At 40.9% G+C, this 26,223-nt stretch overlaps 1 protein-coding gene across 2 annotated transcripts in view; it reads left to right on the top strand.

The window, feature by feature from the left end:
* The first annotated feature begins 2,264 nt into the window (after positions 1 to 2,264).
* Positions 2,265 to 26,223, top strand: part of stk10 (serine/threonine kinase 10) — a 110,601-nt gene continuing 86,642 nt past the window's right edge. For both annotated transcript variants that reach the window (XM_072590962.1, XM_072590961.1), the window contains exon 1: positions 2,265 to 2,720. In XM_072590962.1, coding sequence (XP_072447063.1) covers positions 2,565 to 2,720 — 156 coding nt within the window. In that variant the 5' untranslated portion in view covers positions 2,265 to 2,564. The remainder of the gene's footprint in view (positions 2,721 to 26,223) is intronic.

Raw genomic sequence — 26,223 nt, 5'->3', positions numbered from 1 at the left:
GATGGTCACCCTAAGGTCTGAGGTCAAATGTCCCGGACCGCTGAAAATGTTCTCCGACTGGGAGGGAACACTCCTGTCTGTTGATTGTTGTATGGTGTCCATTCATCCATTGCCATAGCCTCGGCTTGGTCTTGCTAATGTACTGTGCCACAGGGCATTCTTGCCTGCAGCGTATGAGATAGACAACATTGATTGAGTTGCATGAGTACCTGCCACGTGCGTGGTGGAAGGTGTCTCCATGCATAATGGTGGTATCTGTGTCGACATTCTGACACATCTTGCAGAGTCTACCGTGACAACGTTGTACCATACAACACCATACAATGGATAAATGGACACTGCACAACAATCAACAGTGAGCCCTCGCAGTCGGAGAACACTACAGCAATCTGGGACATTCGACCTCAGACCTTCAGGTGACCGTCGTCCAAGGCAGCCTTCAGGACAGGCAACAACGAAAAGTGGCCGAGCAGAGGCTGATAGTCAAGTTCGGTACCCATGAGGATGGTCTTGGGTTCTTGTCACCCTACAAGTGACCCATTGCACTATACACACACACAGACAGATGACACACACAGGCTGACACACATACACAAACAGATGCACACACACAGATAGACACACAGACATTCCTCCACAGACACACTCCTACAGACACACACACATCCTACAGACCCATACACTCACGCAGACCCTTTCTCATACACAAGCTCTCTCTCATACACTCACACATACACTCCCACATGCACCCTCTCACAAACTTATACCCCCTTACACTCACACACATGCACAGACTCTCACAGACACTCATAAGCCCCGCCACCACCCTCCCCCGCCACACACACACACACCAACATGCACACATACACATATAAGTTTGTGGGGTGAATTTGTACTTGCAAAATTACATTTTACTTTGCTCAAAAACAGCATGAATTTCGTGTAATCGATTCTGTGAATCGATTTTTTAGATTAGAATCGGTCTGACCATTGTGGCACAGACAGTCTCACACAGGGCAGCTCACACCTTAAATGCATTATCTGGGCAGACATGACACCAATTGTTAAAGTTCACTTGAGAATGTAACATTAAAAAAAAAGTTTGCGAGTTACATATGGAAGAACTGAAACCAACATGGTCATTCTTTATCAACAAACACATTGACCTGGACCCAATATACCGGCCACTACAGCGGACAGCTCGAACTGACAACCGGAAGCGGCAGAGACAGGCCACTATAAATGCCGGAGAAAACAGCACAGAAGCGCTTCACAGGAGGCTCCCAAGCACTGAGGATGTCACCTAGACAGGGGACGAAACATTTGCAAGACAAATTCCCAGCTCGGCGAACAGAACCACAACAACGAGCACCCGAGCTACAAATCTTCTTACAAACTTTGAATGGTCATTCTAAATGATGAGAGACTTAACAAACAATCCAGGTCTTTTTCAATGTATAATTTCAGTTACATCACACTGTAAACTTTTGCTATAAATTCTGTGTCTTATGATGTTATTCTCCACAATCACCTGATGAAGGAGCAGCGCCCCGAAAGCTAGTGCTTCCAAATAAACCTGATAGATTATAACCTGGTATTGTGTGATTTTTAACTAAATAACATTACACACTGTCCACTCCACCATCTCCTGGATCTCAATCACAAACTGACTTAATCACTCCTCCTAAATCCTCATCCAAATCCTTTACCCAATAAATTATAAACAAAATTACAGAGCTGCACAGGGGAAGAGAGAAAATCACCAATGAGAGCAGGTAGGGGCGGGGGAAGTGGACACGAACCAATGAGAGTGGACTATTGGGCGGACACGTTGAGTATTACCCAATGGGATGCTGAGAGGGCTGGGACTCTAGTAATGGAACAATTAAAGTGAAGAAGGGGCAGAGACAGACCAATGGGAACGGGTCTAGGACGGTAAATGGGGCGGGACAATGCCAGGACGGGCCGGCCAATGGGGCGGGTGCACTGATGGGGCTTGCCAATGGGGGTGGCAATAGGGCAGGGACACGCCGATGGGGCGGGGATAGGGTGAGTCTCGCCAATGGGGACAGGGACAGGGATAGGGCTGGGGCTGGTCGACGGGGCGGGGATAGAATAAGGTTTGGCCAATAGGGACCGGACTAGGGCTGGGACAGGCCGATGGGGCGGGGATAGGATAAGTTCAGGCCAATGGGGGCGGAGATAGGGCAGAGATGGGACTTTGGGGGCGGGGACGATCCGGGGACGGGCCAATGGGTTGCGGAAGCCGGGGCTGGCGGTTGTGAGCGGGAGTGAGGCGGCAGGTGGACCGAGCTGTAGTTTGAGCCTCTGGGGGGAGTTGCTGTGTGTGTGACCGGGACCTGGGAGAAGCGGAGTCCGGAGTGATGCGCTGTTCCAAGTGACTGGGGTGAGGAGCCTGCCGCCTGCGGGGGAGCTGTCGCCGGGCTCGGGTGGAGCAGCGGGCGCATCACTTGCCGGCTTCCTGTCCATTCCACAGCCCACTAACCCCACCCAGACACCGAGCCGGCGGGTCCGAGCCGGCGGGTCCTCCCCGCTCCGCAGATATGGCATTCGCCAACTTCAAGAAGATCCTGAGGCTCTCCACTTTTGAGAAGAAGAAGAACAAACAGTACGAGCACGTCCGGCGGGACTGCAACCCGGAGGAGAGCTGGCAAGTGATCGGGGAGCTGGGCGACGGCGCCTTCGGCAAGGTTTACAAGGTGAGGGCTGGAGGGGGGTAGGGGGGTGGCCGGAGGGGGGTGGGCGGGCTGCCTCCCAGCTCTGCGGGCTCTCTCTCTCTCGGTCACCGCTTCCCCCTCCTGTCCCCTGCCCCACTGTGGAGTTGGATCGAGCGGAGCCAGCAGCGCACCCTCACCCCGAGGTGTTTCTACACGTGTTTCTTTTCCACGAAATGGTTCGGGTGTTAGTTTGGAAATGAGGGCGTGCTCGGGTTTTGTTTTAATAAGAAAGAAACAAAAATGTAGAACGGAACTCTTGATTCCTTTCTCTCCTCCCCTTTGCCTGACCGTTCCCTGGCGGAAATAAAAAGGGAAACCTTTTCTTTGTTCGTCCAGCGGCTTTTTCACAGGGAGACCGGGGCATGGGCAAGAAGTTTTTGTTTTGGTCGCAGTCAGCACAGCGCAGCAGCGTTTTGCTGCTGATTTGCAGTTTGAGGTGTGGGGGAACTCCGGGCTTACACACTGTTATAAGCCCCGGAGTGGCTGAAATTCACCACATCTTAACGTAGCGAGGAATTTCTGCAACATTTTAACAAATACTGTAGAAATGAGTTCCAAAGCCCCAGGCCAATTTTAACGTAGAACTGAAAGTCTTGAGCTGTCATTTCAGGTTCATATCATATGCCTTGATCAATCCTATCAGTAACCAAATAGACCATCTGTTTTAATGTTTTGTTGATCTTGTCTTGAGAGAGTGACCTGGAGAGTGTCTTGTTCTCTTTCTGTTTATTGTCTGCTATTAGTCTTTAGATTTCTACCGTCCAGCAGTTGTCTTCACTACATTGGACCAGCTGGCCATGTTTAAATTGTTTAGCAATAAATGATAGGTTGCATTTTTTCAAAAGCTAGAGATCTATGCCATGTTTTCGACTCTCAACAACGTTAAATGAAAACCAGCATTGAATTCAAGCTCCTTTGACTGCAGTGCATGTTTTAGTGCAGTATTGTTCAAGGTACAATCTTTCATATGCATTACTGAGGCCCACTTTTCACGGTGATTCAAATGATGTAAAGCCCCTCAAAACGCTATTCTTCCCTCGAAAGAGCTCCACAAATGGATCGTTGCGTCTTTGTTTGCTGTGTAAACTAGCCGCTCAGCTTTCCTACGTGAGTGACTGAGTTTCAGAAGTTGTTAATTTTGTTTGAAGTACCTCTGACTATCCTGGAAACTTCATTCTTTACTTAAGTCTAAGTGACACTGGGTACTGGTGAATCCGTGGCTCCAGTACTCATGTTAAACTGTTTTCTCAAGAATTTCAAGGCTTCATCTAAGTTGCAGTGAAACAGCAGAGTCTAAGGTTGACCTCTCTTTCTGTCCCCTTTTTGTAAGATGACCCTATGGGTTGGGCAGCTGAGGATAGGATGTGGTTTTGCATCTCTCACTTCCCCATACAGTATTGTGAATTCATGGTCTATCATGTCATTAGCCAAAGAGCTGAGTTAATGTGATTAAGCAGATACCAACACCAATGCAAAAGCTATCAACATTTTGACTATGAGATTTTGCCATGGTGTATTAAACACAAGCACAGAATGCATTTTTGGATTCTTTTTGCCCATTTGTTTTTGATCTGTTTTATTTTAAAATAAGTTGCTTTGCTAAAATAATGTAGAGGGGATTTGAGATGATTATCTTGGGTGGAGTAGTTCTCCTGACCTGTCTATGGAGTCGAAAGTGTGTAGATTTTTTTGAACAAGAAATATGTAAAGATATTGCACACACTATACAAAATTGTATTTTAAGCTGTGGTCTCAACGCAGCATATGTAATAAGTTTTTGTGTAAGCAACTGATTTGATTATGTTGGCTTTAGCATGTGTAAAGCTGCATGTAATTGAACCTGCAACAAAGGTTTCTTCCATTGACATTGGGGAAATTTTGACTATTCATTGGAACTAAGAGTAGAGTTATTAGAAACTGCATGTTGCATAACCATTTGAGAATGGAATGACTTTATCAATTTACGATATACTTAAGTGTAACAGGTAAAAACTGCTCTGTATGGTTTTTATAGATCCACTGTTTCAAAAGGATTGGTCTGAAAAGCACCTTTCTCATCCTTGATCAGAGTCAAAAATCCACAACACCAGGTTACAGTCCAACTGGTTTATTTGAAACCGCAAGCTTTGGGAGCCCCCGCTCCTTCTTGAGGTAGTGTGGTGTTGTGTGATTTTTGATTTTGTCCACTCCAGTCCAACATTGGCACCACTACATTCTTGATCAGGAGAAGGCGTCGATCATGAGTGCTTACTCTAGACTTTGAGAGCTTTTGGGTTTGGGATGTTTTTGTCATCCTGATCTGATTTCTATACACCTGCAGAGTGACTAGTGAAGATTAACAGGTGCCTGATGGTGCCCCTTCACTTTGAGAAAGGTTGCTGTGTGCCACAGTGTGTGCTCTCTGAAGGATTGGTGCTGTTTTATGGGCACTGCTGCTCGGGAGCGGCTCCATCCGACAGCAAAGCTGCACTGGCTGACGCAGGAGTGTGCTAGGTAATGCCAGAGGAATTGGCGGGGGTGATGTCAATTAATATTTAGAATGTGGTCTAAATTATATTGGTCCTGACTCCAAATGAAAGCTTAGTGGTTCAAGCATGTAGTGGGCTTGCAGGGGAACTGACCCATTCCATCTGAAACTTGGTATTGCATAATGAAGGAGGCTCTGGTGTAATGTCCCAGAATCTAAGGTATCTTACGGAAATTTCCTTGTGCCCTTCAAACGGTGAGGGGGCATTTGTTCCCAATGTGGACAATATCTGACAGTGTAGGACCCCTTAGTAGGGGATCTTTCTGTCTCTCTTTTTTGACAGGGGGTGGTGGTCTGGGAAGGTGAGTGTGTATACTGTAGTATTATGAAACAGGTTAAGTAGGTTCACTGGGTGCCAAACCACATGCAGTTTTTGTGGCTTGGATGAAACTTTCACAATTATTTGGTGTTCAACTGGGCAGCCCCTGTCTAGTTTTTCTTTTTGAAGGGTTGCTTTTAAATTTTTGGTTTGCAATTCAACCACATGTTCTTGATCTATGGGCACTCCGTGCAGAGAGGGGTGGACAGGTGAAAGGGCTTCCTTCTAGGTTTGCTCCCGCGCCTTGATAAACTAAACTGACCACCAAAAGGCGAAAGCAACAGGCCTTGGAGAAGGGGTCATAGTGCATAGCTCTTTCTGTGGTTGTATGTGTACTTGTGTGCACATCAAAAAGGGGCAAGTGATGTTCATTACCTTGGTGCGTCATTACCCTGGATAATAACTCAAATGTGATTTTGCTACCTTTCTGCTCAGGTTCTTGTAAATTTCTGTTGTTCTTTTTTCACAGTACCACACTAGGGGTGGTCTAACCTGATTCCTATTGTGCTTAAGAGAATGAAAATACAGGATCGGGCCCAGTGGTAGTGTCCCTACCTCAGGCTAGAGTCCTGAGTTCAATTCCCATCTCCTCCAGAGGGTTGTCATAGCATGTCTGAGCAGCTTGAAAATCGCTGTAAAACACCGGGAGGTTAGAAATGATCTGTTGGCTGTGCTTCTGTTTGGAATGGCATGTTGAATTCAGATGAACTCAAAACATGTTCGCTCAGAAGGCAGCAAACAATTGAACTGATGTTTCATTCAAATTGCAGTTTGGTTCACTATTACATGTTTATTTTACTGAAGAATGCTTGAAGCATGGAAAAGTCAGTGGGTGGGGCTAAGTATATGGGACAATAGGTGTAAACATAAAAGCTTTAAATAATTGAGCTATATTTACCTATTCATAGTGAGGTCTGCTATTCCAGCGAGCTTTTGTTTTATCCAGATATACTGCTAAGATTAGTAATGAACTCTGCTTTCTTCGGTTGATCACAATGTAACTATCAATTAGTAATTTTGATATTAAGATTATCTTCATTATCTTGCCTCACTGTTATATGTTTGAGTGTCACCAATCACGAAATGTCATATTTCTCAGTATCCCTTAACCAAGCAGGTCAGTTTTCATTTTAGTGTCGACTAATATATGGAGTCAGTGAGGGTAAGGGTGAACACAGCACACACCTTAAGCTGTTGATCTCCCAATACTGATGCATGGATCACTCCTGCAGGTTACTGGAAGAGCAGAAGTGGAAGTGCTGATAGCTTTTGTATTCAGTCCAGTGTGGACTAAAGCAATGCATGTCTGCCTCATTGTTGCATTGGCTGAGATTATCTAACTTGGCATAATGATCTGTTTGAGTTTGTTATTGAATTGGATTGCATGGACAGAGAGGACGTGGCGCATGTTATCTACAGGTCAACCGTGGAGGCCTAGCGAGCAGAGAATTATTTTCGTAACCTATACTTTTGGACTTGTCTGGTTTTGAAATGGGTTGAAGGTGGAAGAAGACAAGCAGTTGTGGTACACTTGTTCTTAAACAGGCCCAGAGCATGCAGAGAAATGCCAATTGTACTTTGAGCATTATTGTCAAACAGTAGAATACAGATTAAAGGAAGCAATGATCAAATTTTATAGGAATTTGGTCTGGCCACACCTTTAAATAAGGCTAAAAACGAGAGCTATGGTAGTGCAGGTTTATATCCAGTGCCAAAGGTTGATCTGGCCTGGAAACTATGGATGGACTTGAACTGTTCAGTTTCTGAAAACAAAAGTCAGCTGACAGAGGTCAAAGAAGTCTGAGCCCAGAATATCACTTGGGTTTAAATTGTGCATGTGTGCGCGTAGAACTGGAGACACAAGGTCAAATGTGTAAAGGATAATTCTAGGACTGATTCGTGGAAGTTCTTCGGAGTGTGCCTCCTGAGGGGGCAATGGAAGCAATATGTTGGGATTATGTAAAAAAAAGTGGATGCTAAATGGATGACGATTTGCTGGATGGTCTTTCTCCTTTGTAAACACCTAGAAATATTGAAGTGTTATTAAGTACCACTTTCCCCCCCAAAATAATGTGTGAATATCTTGTGTAGCATGAACGCAGTGATTGCAGCAATCCATATGACATTCTAGCTGAGTGTACAGTGCAGGTTATTCTTGACTGTTTTCGAACTTGTGGACTCATTCCCACTATTGAGTTTAAATTTTGTATTAATATTTTTAAAATACACCAATACTTGCCTAAAGTTCCTCTGTTGGAGTGCTGTGTGCAGTTTTAGGGTCCACACTAGAGAGAAGGTGCAGTAGAAATTCAGTTAAAACATTGCTTTGTCCAAAGAGATACAAAATATGAAGAAAATTTGGAAAATTGGTGCTTTTTGGTATAGTATAGATTAAAGGCAATTTAATGGAGGCATTTAAAATGAAATGATGTGACAGGTGAAGGGGGAGGGGGAAGTCTGTATTGACTTGTAGACGCAGGATTGAATGAAAATAATATATAGCAGAAACCTAGACAGTAGAAGCTGTTATGCAGAAAGCTATGAAAGTCTAAAATGAGCTTCTGCAGTAAGTGATAAATATTTCAGACCACATTTCATTTATGTGGCTGAAGTAATACAGCGCATTTCATTTATGCATGTCCACAGTATCCAGAGGTAATTTGCATTTCAGTGCTTGGATGCTAGTGTTCCGGTTGAGGTGGGCATAATAGAAAACGTTCATTTTTGATAGTTTGACAGTAACCTAATAACTTTGAATGAGGGAAGTTGTTTGCTTTGAGATGGATTGCAAATATAGTTCCGTTGAATTTGATTGAGTCCAATACAAAACAATAGTTCCCATTTGAATATTTAGACTATTGTCTGTCATGTTCTTTTATCCTAATGTTCTCTGATCTACTCTTCTGCATTGCCTACAATGCTGATTGAAGATTCAGGTTTGAACCTTGTGTTGCATCACATGAGCTCCTATACTAAATTGAACTTTGGCTAAATAGATCCAAATAGGATACTTAAATTTAATAATTTTAAGATTTAGTTTATCATACCATCATGGTTAGCCATATGTTGACAGTGCACTTTACCAGAATGTTTCTCGAGATGAGTTACAGTTGGTGGATAGATTGGTGGAGAAGACAGGATTGCACTTTCTTGAGAGAATCGAAAGCTGTGGGGAGATTTGACAAGCCTTTCTTTAGTCCCTGAAATGTTCCTTATTTTGGAGTAAACATCATGAAAGTGTGTGAATTTAAAGTATTTTTTAAAAACAGGCAAGTTGTAGAGAGAAGTCTTTTTTTTTAAAACTGAGTGGTCAGAAGTTGTGGAGAAGAATGATTAGTCACATTTTGGAATACATTACTTGATGGGGTTGTGGATACAGATTTAAAGTAACCTTCAACCTTACAAAAAGTGCAGAAGATGAATGGGGAAAAAAAGTGAGACTAACTTATTTGATTTTGGAAAATACCAGCACAAACTCAGTGGATTGAATAGCCTTCATCTATTGTGTCTTTCTAGTGTATGTGGCTTAATTCTCATTGACAGTAAGGTCAATACAAAGTGATTTTTACAAATAAAAGTTCTTTCATTTTGTGCCAAGCATCTGTTTGAGAGTATGGTGAAGAGAAACAATTCTGTTTGCAGTACGAGTTGTTCTGTGTGGCGGTGTGCATTGAATCTGCACCACAGATTATCCATTCACAACTAGTCCTCTGTTTGCATCTGGTCAAAGAGAGACTGCAAGTTTATAACAGTGTTGAAGTTGTAATTAACACTTATCAAAGACACTATTTAAGCATCTTGCCAGTGCCTTCAATGAAGTAAACACTATCCGAATAGTAGCTTTTTAAATGTGTTTAATGAAAAGACTATTGTAGGTTATTTGATAAACCAGAGTGTCAAATAACTTGGATCCAATTACTGCTTTGTGCTTTCAAGTTTAAAATCTTCAGATGTTTTGCTTTAGTTTGTTTCAAAACTGAATTAAAACAGATTGATCCAACAGGGGGTGTCCAGCAGCATTTAAATCATCTGCACAATCAATATGAAATAGGTCTTGAGTTGTTCCTGTGATTTCGCAAGTGAGTGACTGAGCTATCCAAGGTTGGATTTTCTTCAGCTAATGGCCCTCCCAGGACTGTGAATTGTGGGGGTGGTAATTTGGGTAATTTGAACTGCATAGCATGTGGACTGTTTTAGCATTCAGCAACGGATTGGTATGGAAAGAAGTCCCAATCAGTTGCTTGGTGGAATGTTTGCTGGTGTTCACTCTCTTGGTTCACTGATGAAAGAGTTCCCATTATACTGGATGTAGTTTCTTTAAAAAAAACTCAAACTCCTGTAATTGCCAGTCAGTCAGACACGACCCATACTGGACAGATGATGACACCCCACTTCATGATGATGCACCTCCAGGTTGAGTGCAAAAATCGCAAAGCACAGCCTACTAACTCACCAAGTGGTGCACTCCTCTATTTCAACTCTCTATGGACCTTCAACTGCTGGAGGATGGACCAGGGGAGATGTGCTGTCTTGCTCCATTAGTGGAACATAAGGAATAGCTCATATCTGATTCTGGCTGTCCAGCCAGAACATTGCTAAAAGCTGAACTCCTGCCCTGATAGATAATTCTTGGTGACATCACAACTGGTAAAGTTTCCACTTTCCCAGAGGACCACCGTGTTGCATTCTCATTAGATAAAGCTATCTGTTGGTGAGTTTAACCAGAGTGTCACGATGCTTCAGGCAAATGGTGACATTGAGAAGGTGTGGGGCTTTCATGGTGATCTCAGCCAGTACAGGAATTGAATGCACACTGTTGGCAGAGCTCTGCATTGCAAACCAGCCATCCAGCCAACTTAGCTAACCAACCTCCAGACATCTCCATCATTCACATAGAGTCAGAGATGTACAGCATTGAAACAGACTATCCAGTCAACTCATCCATGCTAGTCGGATATCCTAAAGTAATCTAGTAATGCAAGTAATGGACCTGCATTTGGTCCATTTTACTTCTCCAAACTCTTCCTATTCATATACCTATCCAGATGTCTTTTAAATGTTTTAATTGTACCAGCCTTCTCCACTTCCTCTGGCAGTTCATTCTCTGCATACCCCAGCTTCTGCAGGGAAAAGTTGCCCCTTAGAACCCTTTTAAATTCCACCCCCCCTGCCTGCCCGCCCCAATCATAAACCTATGCCATCTAGTTTTGGACTCCCCCAGGGAAAAGGCTATGTCTATTCAACTTTACATATGCCCTTAATGATTTTTTTAAACCTCTAAGATCACCACTAAGCCTCCTACGCTACTCTGAAATAGGTCCCAGTATTTCCAGCCTTTCCTTATAACTCAAAGCCTCTAGTCCCAGTGACGTCCTGGCAAATCTTTTTTTGCACCCTTTTCGGTTCAATAATATCCTTCCTATACCAGTCCAGTCTCTCTTCATGCCAGGAGAAAGTGAGGACTGCAGATGCTGACGATCAGAGCTGAAAATATGTTGCTGGAAAAGCGCAGCAGGTCAGGCAGCATCCAAGGAGCAGGAGAATTGACATTTCGGGCATGAGCCCTTCTTCATGCCAGTCCAGAAAGGAAATTAAGTGTAAATTGCAATTTATCCAACACTGCTTGTCAATCCAGCATTTTGACAAGAGAGGCAGTGGAAAGGTAAAGCTGGGTGGTAACAATGTAAATATGGAAGTTTACTTTAATCGTTTGCAGCTATTGGTGCCAAAGAACAGCAGATAGATATGGCCAAAGGTTTTTGGGGAGCTCCAGAAATAAAAGTAAGAGAAAAGAAACTTCCTGGAGATTGTCCAGATAATGTTGAATAGTGGAGTAGCAGCATTGGAGAAAGTCCCAGAGAATGGCACTTGTGACTCAGTGTTTTCAGTGTGGAAACATGATTGGAAAGGTTCAAACGTGGAACTGCAGAGGGAAAAAAATGAAGATTTGACAAAGATTGGAAACATTAGAGGTTGGAGGTGGGGCTGTAGTTTGGACTTTTTAATATATAAAGGAAGAGGATGACAGCTATCTTGAAAGGTATGGGCTTGTTCCTGAAGATAGGGCATCATTTATCACATCAAGTGGTATACAGGCCAAGAATGGAGTGAGTGGTCAGCAATTCAGTGGCACAGGGTCAAGGAGGCAAGGAAAGACTCTTACGGACAAGGTAAGCTCAGCGATATAAAACTAAAAGGTTTGCTCGATGTACAAGCAAACTCACTTCAGAAAACATTGGCAAAACAGCTGATCAACACTTTGCTAATTTAGATAATGCTCTCTAAGAATATCTCTGAGCATAACGCCAGTACATTCCCCCAAGGCAGACTCACTGTTAACAACTGCTTCCCATTACCTTATAAGCACATGCACTCCATCAGCTAATGACTCATAACATGAGAACTTGACTGTTTTATGGGTTCATAATCAAAATGCACTGAAACACAGCATCTCAGAATAACTTTGTCACCAACTGCTAACACAGAACAAAGACTTCTCGTGCTCTGATTAAGGCATTGTAATTTGTGGCAGTCTGCAGCAACTAATACAATGATCAGAAGAATGTGGAGGCTTTTGAGAGGGTATAGAAAGAGTTTACCAGGATGTTGGTGTGGTTTGAAGGGTATTAGCCATGAGATTGGACAAACTTGGCCAGTTTTCACTTTAATGAAGGATGAGGAGTGACTGGACAGAATTTTACAAAACTGAGAGGCATGGATAAAGTAGATAGCCAAAATCTTTTTTCCAGATTAGAAATGTCAATTATTAAGGGACATTTGGGGTAAGGTTTGAAAGTGATGTGGGAGGCAATTTCCTTTTTAACAAAGGGTGGCGGGTACCTGGAATACGCTGCCAGAGGTGGAGGTGGCAGATACAATAGCAACGTTTAAGAGGCACCTTGACAGATGCATGGACCTGCTGGAATGTGGACGTGCTGGTGTTGGACTGGGTTGGATAAGTCAGAAGTCAGATGACCCTCGGTTATGGTCCAACTGGTTTATTTGAAATCGCAAGCTTCCGGAGTACTGCTCCTTTGTCAGGTGAATTGCCATGGCGGGGTATTGAGTGATATTGACTTTGAACAAATATCAAGTTAGGAAGAACTACTTGATGAAAAAGGGTTCACCAGAATAAAATAAAGGGGTGCAATTCTAATTGTGCACACAATCATCAGTATAACTGGTTCCCAACCCCACCATTTAGAAAAATGGAGATATAAAGTTAGGTGTTGGCCCTGAGGAAATGACAGGCAGCACAAAATGAGAGGGGTTATTGAACCAACAAAACTAATGCCATACATAAATAGCAAATTTAAAACAAAATGAAAAAGGTGCCAAGGTCCCCTGAGGAACATTGTAAAGTAAAAGTGAGCTACAAATCATTGAAAGATGATGTTAACACAGTTGACCAAAAGCTTAGTCAAGCAAGAGATATTAGAAAGCATCTTGAAGGCACATGCACAGACAGGAATTCCAGGGCCTTTATGATCAATGTTACAGCCATCAATTCTGCAACAATAAACTTGGGAATGCTCAACAGTCCAGAATAGGAAGAAACCTCTGGTTCTGTGGGAATTTAAAGACAGGAAGGGGCGAGGTGATGAAGTGTTTGAAAACAAGGATGAGAATTTTAAATCAAGGCATGCTTATTCAGGAGTCAATATACACTGCAGCCACAGTGATAGGTAACTGATCTTAGTAAAGACAACAGACAAATTTTTCATGACCTCAAGTGTACAGATATTAGAATGCAGTAAGGCATGTAGGACTTACAAGACAAGCATACTATGTGCAACAATAAGGTACAAACAGTCCTAATAATTAGGGAACATTAATTCCAGATATTCAGATCTGAAAATGTTACAACTTCAAATAATCAAGCATGATGTGAGCTACTTGTGGGTCTCAAGATAAATACAATGTCAGAAAAATTATTTTTCTTTCCAAATGAAATATTTAAAAGTAGGAAAATTATTTACCATTTCAAACCTGCAATATATACTAATTGTCAAATTAAGAAAATCACTTTTTGAGCCGATTCAACATACACCCAAGAACTTCACTCGTGTGCACAACACAGACCAAATTATTGAAAAAAAATCTTTGCAATATTTTCCAAACCTGCAGCTCTAATAATCTATTATGATTATTTAAGAAAGAACTTTGGAGCAAGCATTCTGGGAGTAAATTCAATTAGACTAGGTAGGTTTTTTGCTTGATACCATAGCTGGGAATTAAGAAAACTACTGGAAGACTGTCACTTTAAAATGTGTTGAATACTTGCTTAGGACCAATTTTATAAGACTCAGTTGCTTTTTTGCATCATATTGAAATGGCTCTTTTGTTTCAATTACATAACTAAGCAAACAGTTATTGTTGAATGATGAAGGTAAACTAGTCAACCGCTTCAAGTGACACTGACCTTATAGAGGTTACAAAATTATGAGGGGCATGGATAGGGTGAATAGACAAGCTCCTTTCCCCAAGGTAGGGGAGTAAAAAACTAGAGGGCATAGGTATAGGGTGAGAGGAGAAAGATTTAAAAGGGACCTGAGGGGCAATCTTTTCTCTCATGGAGTTGTGCGTGGATGGAACCAGCTGCCAGAGGAAGTGATAGTTCCTGGTAATATGACAACATGTAAAAGGCATTTGGGTAAGAACGTGGATAGAAAGAGTTAGAGGGATATGTAGGCAAATAGGACTAGTTCAGTTTAAGATAAGGATGAGTTGGACTGAAGGGCCTGTTTCTGTGCTGTCTGACCTGAGGTCTAAAGTCACTGGAGTGAAGAAGAATGAGGGGTAATCTCATAGAACTCTATGCAGAAAGGATGTTCCCAAAGACTCTGGAATCCTGAACCAGGGGACTAAGGATATGGGGTTAAGAATGTGTATAGGGTATAAACAAATAGGAAAAGAGTTGAGCTCTGACTTTTGTGAAACAAGTGGTTCAGCTGAGCATGACTCCAATCAGATAAAACGTGCAGCTAACAATGGGGTGCTGGAGGCAAGGGTAATGGGTTAACAAGATGGAAAAACATTCATTATGTCAGGCCATTGGAAGCATTCAGTATGCACGGTCAGTTTAACAAGGTGAGAAGTATTGTGTGAAGCCAGTTAAGGTGAGGAATATTCATTGTGTAACAGCAGATGGCTTAATCTTTACTGTTAAGGCTCACTGATTGTAATGGTCACCCAATCAATATATATGTTGCCTTATCTGGATGTTCCTCCCTATAACTGACTGTATAATTAATTAAGAAACTGCTGTTTAAGAGAGAAGACTGTCCCTGTGCACAAGGACAATTGTTCTGTCTCCCCTCCAGGGGCCTGGAATAAAGATGAAGGTGGAGGGGGTGGGGTTAAGTAGGGTAGGAATGGGATGACAGGATAACCTATTAGGACTGAGATGAAGAGAAATTTCTTCACCCAGACTGCGATGAACCTGTGGAAAATCTCTGCCACAGAAAAGTGGTTCAGACCAAGACATTTTTTTCAAAGTAGACTTAATATAGTTCTTGGGGCTAAAGAGTATAAGGCAAAGCAGGAATGTATGAATTGAATGATGTGCTCCTCCTATTTTCTGTATTTAAAATTCAGAAAGAATTAAACCACCTTTAGCCCTTAGCACAAACTTGCTATTTTTGGAACTGATTCCATTCCCGTTATGGTCACGTTGGGAACTGCATTGTAACCACTTTCTTATTTGCAGATCCACTTACACTTACGAAGAACACCTACCTTCCCTATCATTATATCTACATATTCTGCTCATTAAGACTATTAATCCAGAAGTGCAGGCAATGTTCTGGGAATCCTGGTTCAAATCCTGCTATGGCAAATATTGGAATCTGAATTCAGTGATCATCTGGAATGATCATGAAACTGTTGTTGGTTGTCAGGAAAATCCCATCTGGTTCACTAATGTCCTTCAGGGAAGGAAATCTGACATCCTTGCCTAGTCTGGCCTATATGTGACTGTAGACCTGCAGCATTACGGTTGACTCTCAACTATCCTCTGGGCAAATTAGGGATCAGCAATAAATACTGGCCTGGCCAGTGATGTCCATGTCCTGTGAATGAACAGCAAAGAAAAACTAGAAACGCTAGTAAACCAAATTTTTTTTTTCAACAAGATTCAACAGTTTCATAGTCACCGTTATTTATATAGAGAACTAGCTGTTTTCAATCTAGCTGTCCGTTCTTTTATCGAAACTGTACATAACCTCCACTTCAGTTATTCCAGTGCCCCCTTGTTCTTCAGAAATTCCAGTTCATGAAAAGCTCTTGACTACCTTCCATTCCCGCCCGCCCCACTAAAACCCAAAAATGGGTCTTGTTTGTGTGGGTTTGTTTTCAAAACAGCTGACCTATTTTCTATTATTAACACCTATTTTCTATTATTAACACCTATCCTTCATTTATATGTTGCCTTCGTTACTTGCTCTTGTTCATTCTCAACATCTGTTCCACTTTCTCCTCTTCCTAGTTTGTCAACAGTTTTGACTACCCAAAGAAGGGTCATATCTGACTTGAAACACTAACTCTATGTCCCTCGCCAGATGTTATCAGAGCTGCAGAGTTCCTCCAGCATTTTTATTTCAGATCGCAAACATCCATGATACATTGCTTTAATGTTAGTTAGCCAGTTATTTTTGTATGTTGTTCAGAACCTGGTTTCAATAAGCTCTGATTATTTAGATGTAGAAACATCTATGGTATGAACTGTTTGGGGCAATATTTATTCAAATTATGCAGGACTTTTAATGGTTCCTGACTCTAACTCTTCTAAACAGGTGCTGCTTCATTAAAAACAAAACTTTCTAAATTTAGCTGGTTTGCTGTGACTGTGATAAGTCAATGATTCCACTATATAGAGGCCTCTTCACACTTAGATTTGAAAAGGAAATTAAAAATCAAAATTTACTGCCAAACAGTAGTAAATGTTTCAAAGCAATTTGAACTTGAGTAAGTGTTGATATGAAGCTTCTCCCAAATGGGATTTATTACAGTCCAGTGTTGCCAAAGGTGTGCATCCACTGTCTAGGGAACAAGTCCAGAGACATTGGTGTAAGTGTCAGAGGCTGAGATTTGAAGAAGCAAGTGGTGAGCTGGAATTGCCAGGTACCTGCTTCATGTCAGGAATTCTCAGCATCTAGTTTCTATTTGAAAGCTGATAGAACAGGATATGCAAGGATATCCATTTTCTGCCTCAATTTTTAAACCAGTTTTAATCGATCTTGGCTTCTGTTGTATTACCTTGTTTAGTTGATATTTGATTGGAATGTCTGTCTTTTCGTTCATTGTAATTGGTGACAAAAAAGATAGGGCAGGAAGAATTGTGAAAAACCGAAAACTTAACTAAATGCAAGCTGAAGTTTGTGTGTTAAATATAGTCATGATAAATAAGTAGCTGTTCAGCATATTAAGCTGCTAAAGTTCAAATATCTGACTGAAATGTTGATGCAGCAACTTCTGTTTTAAACTTTATTTTTGAGAAGTTGGCCTTGGTGGGTAGGCCAATGTTTATTGCTCATTTTAATTTGTCCTTACAGTGGTAAGCTGCTACCTTAAATTCAACTAAAGGATTTGCTGGGTCACTTCAGAGGGTGGTGAGCAAGTCATTTAAATTGCTCTGGTCTGGAGTGGCATAGAGAACATTAGTAAACCGGATAGTGTTTTTTTTAAAAAGATTCAGCAGTTTCACAGTCGCCATTATTTCTATAGAGAACTAACTGTTCTCAAAATTCCACATTTATTTCATGAAACTTAACTTTGTCAGATGCGGTAGTGGGAATGAGCCAGAATTTATTGGAACTGAAGTATTTGTTCAGAGTTCCTGGGTCAGAAAAGCACTGATGGAGGATAAAGCGAATCACATCCGAAGACTTAGTCAGATGATCGCAAATGCATTTCAGTAATCTGACCCGGTCAAAAAGGATTACAGGGCAACCTAGATTATCCAAATGACATAGGTGGGGAGTATTTTGTTCGAATAATGGAATGTTTGGATGACAGTTTACCCAAGCATCGGGACCCTGAGATCTCGTTCAGTTAATCTGATGTTCGGATAATCGAGGTTGCCCTGTATTGCAGCTGTCCAATATAGGTATGTCATCTTGAAAATGCAGCTGCATTTGTGGTTACAGATATTCTAATAGACTATCTTATCATCTAGTAAAGTGTGCATGGCCACAGTATTTGTTTGAGTACACTAGTTTTAAAACCTAATCCCTCTTTCAGTTTCGAGGTCCGTGTTGTAAGGCTGGTGAATGAATTCTGTCAGGGGTGTGTTAACTTCAAATTTGATGTGTAATTGAAAAAAGGAACCGTTTGATGAAAGCCAAGCAGTCCACTTTCCACAGAGATGTTATGTGAACGTTTTTTAAACAACTGCACTGAATCTGGTGACAACTAGGCAAAAATCACAAACTCATTTGATTTGGAGCTGCATAGGCATTTTGGGGGGTTTTCACCACCTCAATTTATTTGTTTGCTGTTGCTTTAGAAACTGAAACTGTTGCGTGAACTAGATTCTATTTTAATAAGTAAGGGATAAGCTTTAACAGGGAATCTGGTTACATTCAGATAATACCACATAGATGCACAAGGCTAAGTTGGCATTTAAGGAATTGAAATTATGGGTGGAGTTGGAATTATGGGGTGGGGGGGGATGTGACATAGCTTGAACAGTACTGTAGCAATGACATTGGCAAGTAACTTTTGTGCATCAAATAAAGCAAACAAGCTTTGGTGTGGTGCTTTTCAGGGAAATGACAACACTTTTCAAACCACAGCATACTTCAGACAAAATTAGTCTGTATATTCAAAAGTGGTTAAGTAAAAGCTGTCCCATTTGACTGTGAAAATTTCAACATTTGGGCTTCAGAGGTATGCATGAACTAACGATAAAGAACAAAAAAAAATTACAGCACAGGTGTTTTGGCCCACCAAGCCTGCATCAGTACATGACACCATTCTAAAGTAAAAGCCTTTTGCTTTATTCCTCTAATCCTTGCTTATTCGAGTATCTGTCAAGATAGTGTGAAAATGCTCTGCATTGATTCATGGGGCATATGAATTTAAATAGTTTGGGGACTCGAAGTATAAATGTGCGATAATGAAAACTCCCAACTGAGAAGTTGGTAAACAGGCCTGAATTAATTGGCTATTCTTTCAATTGCACTGTTAATATTAATAGAGTCAAAGTTAGAATGAGGAAAACAAATCATTGTCTTAACTTTGCAATGGAATTAGTGAATCTGGCAAGATTGTAATTGTCTTCCTTGGAAGCATTAATTATTCAAGTGGGTCCCAGAATCAGGAACACATTGGAATTATTATTAAATGTTAAGTTTTAGTTGCTATCTCAATCTGGAATATCATGGGTGGAATGAAGGGAATTTGGATCTGTGTAATTTCACAAACAGTTGGAGTTTGGGCCAGCTGGGAGCAGCTTTCAGAAGGAGGGGAATGTTTTCCAGCCACTGTAGAAAGTGGGGGTACTTTTGGTTTTAGAGTTACTCAGCAAGATAGCAGTGAGACCCATGCTTGAGCTGGAATCTTCACAATCATGATGTGCTTCAGAAGGGTTGTCTATCCACATTCTAATGGGAGGAACCTATGTAATCCCGTACTTTGGAGACTTAAAGTGCATCCTTGAGAGCTGTGGCATATTTTGGCTTTGTCCTAAGGAAAGTGGGGGGAAAAAACCTGTAAACTGTGCTTCCCAAATTGAGGATTGCGGAATGCAATTTTGTAGTCATGTGCTCTGAGGCAGCATTGGCTCCTGGCCATTTAAATCCTAATTTCTTCTTTGCAAACTTTGTGACTGAAACAACTTCATGAGGCATGCCTCTGTAGCTGTGAAGAATGTGTCCTTATATGCTGTTCGAAAATATTCAGTTTGCTCCTAACATTTTCCATTCCACACCCTGTGCTGTTACAGGTGTCCCCAATCCCTGCTGTCCCCAATTATGCTCATCCTCTCAGTTCTCTCATTTGAAGAGTCATAATTTTTCAGACTTGTAATGTGGTTCCAGTTGGACGATGTTTTGGAGCCACTGCTACAAAGTGCAAGGGAACTCTTGGGTGGAAATGCGAGTCACGTTAAGTTAATTGTACTCCGGTTATTTCTTGTACAGTATTAAAAATGTGACATCTTGTGTTTTAATTATTCCATTCATAACTGAGTCTAAATTAGATTTGAAAACTACTCTACTCCCTCAAAATCATAACAATACAATCACAGAAGCTTGCAACGCAGGAAGAGCATATTTGACCCATCCTACCTTGAAGAGCTGTTGTACGTTTTGTTCTATCCCTGGAATGTCTTTTTAGATTAGATTCGATTCCCTACAGTGTGGAAACAGGCCCTTCAGCCTAACAAGTCCACATTGCCCCTCTGAAAAGCAACCCACCCAGACCCATTCCCCCACATTTACTCCTAACTAATCCACCTAACACAATGGCCAATTCACCTGACCTGCACATCTTTGGACTGTGAGAGGAGACCAGTGCACCCGGAAACCCATTCAGACACTGGGAGAATGTGTAAACTCCACACAGACAGTTGCCCGAGGTGGGAATTGAACCAGAGTCCCTGGCGCTGTGAGCAGCAGAGCTAACCACTGAGCCACCGTACCTATCCAATTCTCTTTCCAAACTTATTCAAGGAGTCAGCTTCAGCCATCCTGACACAATACTTTCCAGATGTCTTTCCCCCTCATCTCACTTCTAGATCATTTGCAGTTGACTTTAAATCTCTGACCTCTGGTTATTGACCCACCTGCCAGGGGAGATGCTTCTCCCAGTCTGCTCTATCAAAACTTATCTGTCGTTAAACTGTCAATTTGTTCGGCTCTTAATCTTCTTGGTTCCAAGGAGTTCTGTTCTAGCTTTTCCAGCCTCTCCTCATAACTGAAAGTCCTTATCCTGTGATAGCCTTGTAGGTTTTCTCTTCACAAGACTATATTGTTCCAAAAGACTCTTTTTTTTTAAAAAAAGATATTCCTGGGATAAGGGTGGTGCTGGCTAGGCTAACATTTATTGCCCATCCCTGATTATGCAGAGGAGTCAATCACATTGCTGTGGGTCTGCAGTCATGTGTGCCAGACCAGATAAGGATGGCAGATTTATGACCAATGTCTATGCTATCTTTCTTTGCATTTTTCAGCAAACTAGAATGCGTGCCATCTGGGTTCCGTGATGTACCAACTACCAGCAATGCGAATTTTTGTATTCATATTCTCAACATAGCTGTTCTTTCTCTACATGAGAGATTCTCGTGTTTTAGGCTAACTTAAAAACTTTTGGGTTGAAGTGAAAAATTGCTATTTTGAATATGTCATGGATGCTAGTTTAAACTGAAATTGTCGTTTGGCTTGTGTACTTGTCTTTTGAAATTCTGTGAAATTAAAGATTTGTTTCTAAAAATGAGTGAATTGTAGAACATTGAGTGGCATCAATGTCCTGGCTGCAGTCTGCCTACCTGCAGCCTCAGATTGGTCCAAGCATTTACTCTGAAGAGGGGTTTTAACTGCATTTATTTATTTATAAGAAAAATGATTATATCTTCTCATCCCAAAACTTTTGTTTAGCGGGAAAAACAGAAAGTAATCCTTCTGTTAGTTGTGGTTTAGCTTCAGTAACTTGAGGGACAAAACTCCAACTGTTCTGGAGCCCCTTCCCATGTTCTAACAATTCTGTGAACCCACTGCATCACAGCGTATAAAAAAAAGTTGTATAATTATGTCTATAAGTTTGTTTTTCTTAATGAAAGACAAGACATTTATGCTGAGCAATAATTCTGGGACAAACGCATGCAAGTCATGGTCATTTTTCACCCTGGCTGCTACTTTGTTTTCATTGCTGTTATTGGTGAAAAATCTAGCTGTGTGTTAGTAAATTGTACAAAGTTGGATCAACAATTTCAATACTCCAGTATTCATCAGAACATTTTGACCAAAATTAATCCAGTTGCTTTCCCTTGCCTGATAAAATGGCAATGAGCTCTTCAAATAGTTTTGGAACAAAAGATGATAGTTTAATGTTCTTCACTGGCAGAGTATGTAGTTCTGTCCAGAAAATGTTAAGTTACTTGTGTCGACCAGAATGGTGCACTGCCAGATTTAGTTGATCCCATTCTCGTCAACTTTTTTTCTTGAAAGAGAAAGTTTAGGAACTTGGACATGTCCGTAATTTCTACCATCCCATCCTCTAAGTTTCCACGTTTGTAGTTTCTTTTTGAATGCATCAATTCTAACACTTCAATTCTGCACAAAAAATGTGTGTTCTCACCTTGATTAGTTTTCTTTAACATAATACTATCACAGAACATCTCTGCCAGGTAGTCCAATTTAGCCAGGCACATTGTTATCATTGAGCAACTTGGCACGTTCACGTTCCTTACTTTTTCATTGAGATTTGACAAATAGGAAATAATCCTTTTTGGAGTACATCATGTTATGTCTGTCATGAGCATGGAATTGCATTCTGCATCCACTACCTTGAATTGTAGTAAAATACCTGGAGTTGCTCTCCCTGGATTTAATAAAGTTATTATATTGCTACAGTCTTGAGAACACCTCATGCAGACCTGATACAGTACCAAACAACGCATCCAAAAAACATGAAGCAGTGGCCATTGCCATCTGCTCATTGCTGCAGCCTCGTTAGTGCCGATTCCAACTTCTGCTGAAGTTATGAAATAATCTAACAATTCAAAAATTGCTGTCTGACGTTATCTTGCTATTTGCAAAACAAAACAGTGCCTTGTTCTGTCAGTACTGAACATGAGCAAGTAAGTGAGCTATTTTAGAAATATCCATGGATCTATCAAATAGTATAGTATTGGCATTGTTTTGTAACCATTCAGTGCACTGAAAGGCTACGCCTTTGACATTAAAGCACTGTCAGAAGAACCATGAAACCACAGAAGATAACCAATTAGTCTACTGAGTCTATACTAATTGTCTGGATAGCAATCTAGTTCATCTCATTTCCCTGCTCTATTCCTGTAATGTTGCAATTTTATTTCTTTATACTCATCCAGTTTCCTTTTGTATCATTCACATCCCCTACCTTGTGTTTCAAGTCCTTACCTTTCATTGTGTGCAAGTTCTTGGTCATATCCTCTGCACTGTCACTCCATATCATTTGTCCAAAATCTTAGATCTATCTCTTCCTCAGGTGTTTTTCCATGGGGGCAGAGATTATTTTTGTCTGGTTCATCTGAAACTGAATTGTGTAACATTGCAATCAATTCTCCCCTCGAGTCACTTTCTCCAATGAGAATAACCCCGACTTCTCCAATCTTAGCTTATGGCTAATTTCTGATGCTGTTCTAGTAAATCCTCTGTGCACCCCCTCAAAAATCCTCACTTCCTTGTGGAATACAGTACTCTAGTTGTAACTTAAACAGGATATTACAGAATTTCATATCTCCCTCCTTTTGTACTTAGTACCTTTTATTTATGAAGCCCAAGACTCCAAAGCTTAACTTCAAAATCTTTTGCCACCTTACCAGCCTTTTCTGTCCCCATGTGCTCTCTAACTACTTAATCTATGTTGCCCCTCTCTAGCCATTCTGCTAAAATTAATCACTTTATACTTCTCTATTAAATTCTACTAATTCAGCAGTATTTGTATTATCCTCATCAGCCTCACCTCTATTTTGAAATGTTACTCTCTATTCTGAAATGGTATTTGTCCTGATCTTTGGGTAATGCTGCTATTCACCATCCATTAGCTGAAAAGCCATGAACTGACCATCGGGCATGAGCCTCAAATTGGTTCACCAGAATTTTATTTGGTACGTTGTCAAGAGCTTTCTTAAAATCCATATTGTCAGCATCTATTGCATTCCCTTCTTGAATCATCTTTACTACTTCCTCAAAATACTCCATTAATTAAATGTGATCTGCCATTTATAATCCATGCTGACTCTCATTTTCCTAAGTTCCTGTTGGTTTTTGTTTTCCCCTAGGATAATTTTGTCTGAAACTTCAGTTATACTGACAAAGCTGTTACTAGGAATGTTCTTGCACCCTTTCTTGAATAATAGTGCCAGCTTTCCAACAGTCAAATCCTTTAGCACGTCCTTCAAGGAAGGTTGTAAATTGAAGACCAGTCCTTGTGTAACCTGCCATTCAGACCAGCTAATTTATCCATTCAAATCAGTCAGATTTCCCAGTATCCTCCTCCGATTTTCAACTCATGAGTCATGCATTCCATTTTATTTTTTATTATAATTTTCTGTACTGCCCTCTTCATCCCAGGAGCCCTGGCTTTGATTTCTCTACCTTTCCCACTTGTTGGAATCTAAAATCTATTGTTTGATTGGTCTAACCTTTTAATGCTTTTTTTTCCTAGTTGGTTAGCTTTCTCCTCTCCAACATTTTTCTTAAAGTTTCAGTGGCAGACACCGATGTTGACTCCATTGATCCACAGCTACCTCATGAAAGAGCAGCGCTCCGAAAGCTAGTGCTTCCAAACAAACCTGCTGGACTATAACCTGGTGTTGTGATTTTTAACTTTGTCCACCCCAGTCCAACACCGGCACCTCCACATCCTGCCTTGATTGTGGTTTGTTTTTGTTCAACACTTCTCTGTACTGCATGGTAGTTGCAGATTTCATGATGACTTCAGACTTATCAATTTCTTAATTTTTCACCCAAAAAGCACTTGCCCTTTGCATGTTTCAAGTTTGGTTTCTAAATGTCCCTATAATGTAAAGGATCCAAAATAACTATTTTAGATTATTTGTGCACTGTCTCAACGTCTAAGACAGTACAAATAAAAACTTGTTTGTTTAAATTTTTTCAGGCTAATGGTGGCTTAATTTTCCATGCCCAGGCCTTCATCTCCTCATTGTTTAGTCATTATGGTGAAACTTGAAGGCAGTTCTGTTCCATCATTCAATGTGATTTTGTTGTTTTGAAGCTGATGTATTAAAAATGTATCTGTACCTGCATGATGATTTTTTCCTGTTCTTGGAAATTCTTACTCCCATCGAAAGCAGTACTGCCCTTACATACAAGAGGATTTATTAAACCCGACATTTACTGTATATGCCCATCTGCTGCCCAATAACTTCATCCTATCTTCCGTTTGAATCAGTAACAAGTGCCATACTCATTCCAGGCCCATTGAAAATCTTTCCTTGAGCCATTTCCTTGCCTTCAAGGCCGTTGTGTTGCATTCTGTCTGTTGATGATGACCATCCGTGTTCAACAGTCTCCGCAAGCATTTAGCATATTAAATTGGGCTAATCTAAAATTCCAAGTCCACATCCTCCCTTTTAGAGATGAAAAGCCTGTCTATTACAATAACAAATCACAACATAGTGAAAACCAGTGACTTGAATTAACAGCACTGGGAAAGGCAGAAGTGAATGGCACAAAAGAGAAGTAAATGTACAGGAATAAATAGGGTTGAGTGACTTAACCGGTAAGCTAATCTGCAAAAACCTTTTTAACAATAGTAACAGCAGCCTGCCATGTCTAAACCATCTTGCTTCTCAACTCCTTCGCATACAGTCAGCAGGATTGACTCAAAAGAGATGTCAGAGAATATAAGCCCATGAATGTAAAGCTAAGTCTGATGTACAATGCAAGTGCTAATTTCCGAAAATTAATGGTAGAAGTCATATCAGATGTGGATTAATGCTAGAAACTGGAAAATTCCTTCCTTTAGTGCACTCTTCTCCTTCAAGGCCATGTGTTGCATGCACACTCTCTGTTGATAATGGCCACCCCTAAGTTAAACAGTCTCTTCAAACAAAAGTGTGCTTTCCAAACAACACAGAGCCGCACTGCATAGAAATGAGGAAATAATTGAAAGCCAGGCTTGTGACACTCTGGCACACTCGATGCTAGTTTAATCTGTGCATTTCACTACTTGTTTCTCACGCTCTCGTATTTTCTCACTTGCTCTCCCTGTCTCGCGCTCTCTTCCAGCAACCCCCCCATCCCAAGCTTGATTTAAATATTGCTATAAAAGTCAACAACGTACAAAAAAATACTACTTCAACCAGTTGCAAATAATATCCAACACACACTCCTTTTTTCCCCAAATTGAGTTTGAGATTTCCCAATTGAGCTGGACTTGTCTCTCATCTCAGGTACATGCTTGAGAAACCCTGGCGAATCTATGATGAATATTCTCTTTTTAATAAAATGGTTGTGAGTGAATACCATTGTCTATAATGAAGGAATTCCGCTACTTATACCCATATGGGCATCTAAGTGCAGTTTCCAGGTGGAGCTTTAAACAGAAAATGAATCCTGAGCAACAAAGTGTTCTGAACAGGGTAATCTTGGTGCGCTCAAGCACATTTTCAAACAAAGATATGAGATAAATATCTGGAGTAAAGATATTGTTGTATCAAATTATGTTTCTAATTGTACAATTAAATTTGCTTTCAGTGGTGCAAAAGACAAAACTCAGTTGCATCCTCTACAAAGTAATAAAGGATTAATTGTGTGGCTGATCAATCTAGCTGACTCTGTTCTGCTCCTTCCTATAGCAACTTTCAAAGTCTGAGTTCTGTTGACTTTGCACTCAAATAAATGAGTGCGTGAGCTGATCAAAGACAATCTGCTGTATAGATCATGTCTTCCCAGCATTGGAAAATCTATTGA

Source organism: Chiloscyllium punctatum, chromosome 20, assembly GCF_047496795.1.
Source record: "Chiloscyllium punctatum isolate Juve2018m chromosome 20, sChiPun1.3, whole genome shotgun sequence".
NCBI lineage: Eukaryota > Metazoa > Chordata > Chondrichthyes > Orectolobiformes > Hemiscylliidae > Chiloscyllium > Chiloscyllium punctatum.
Note: the sequence above shows the minus strand (reverse complement) of the source record. Positions and strands in the feature narration are given on the sequence as shown.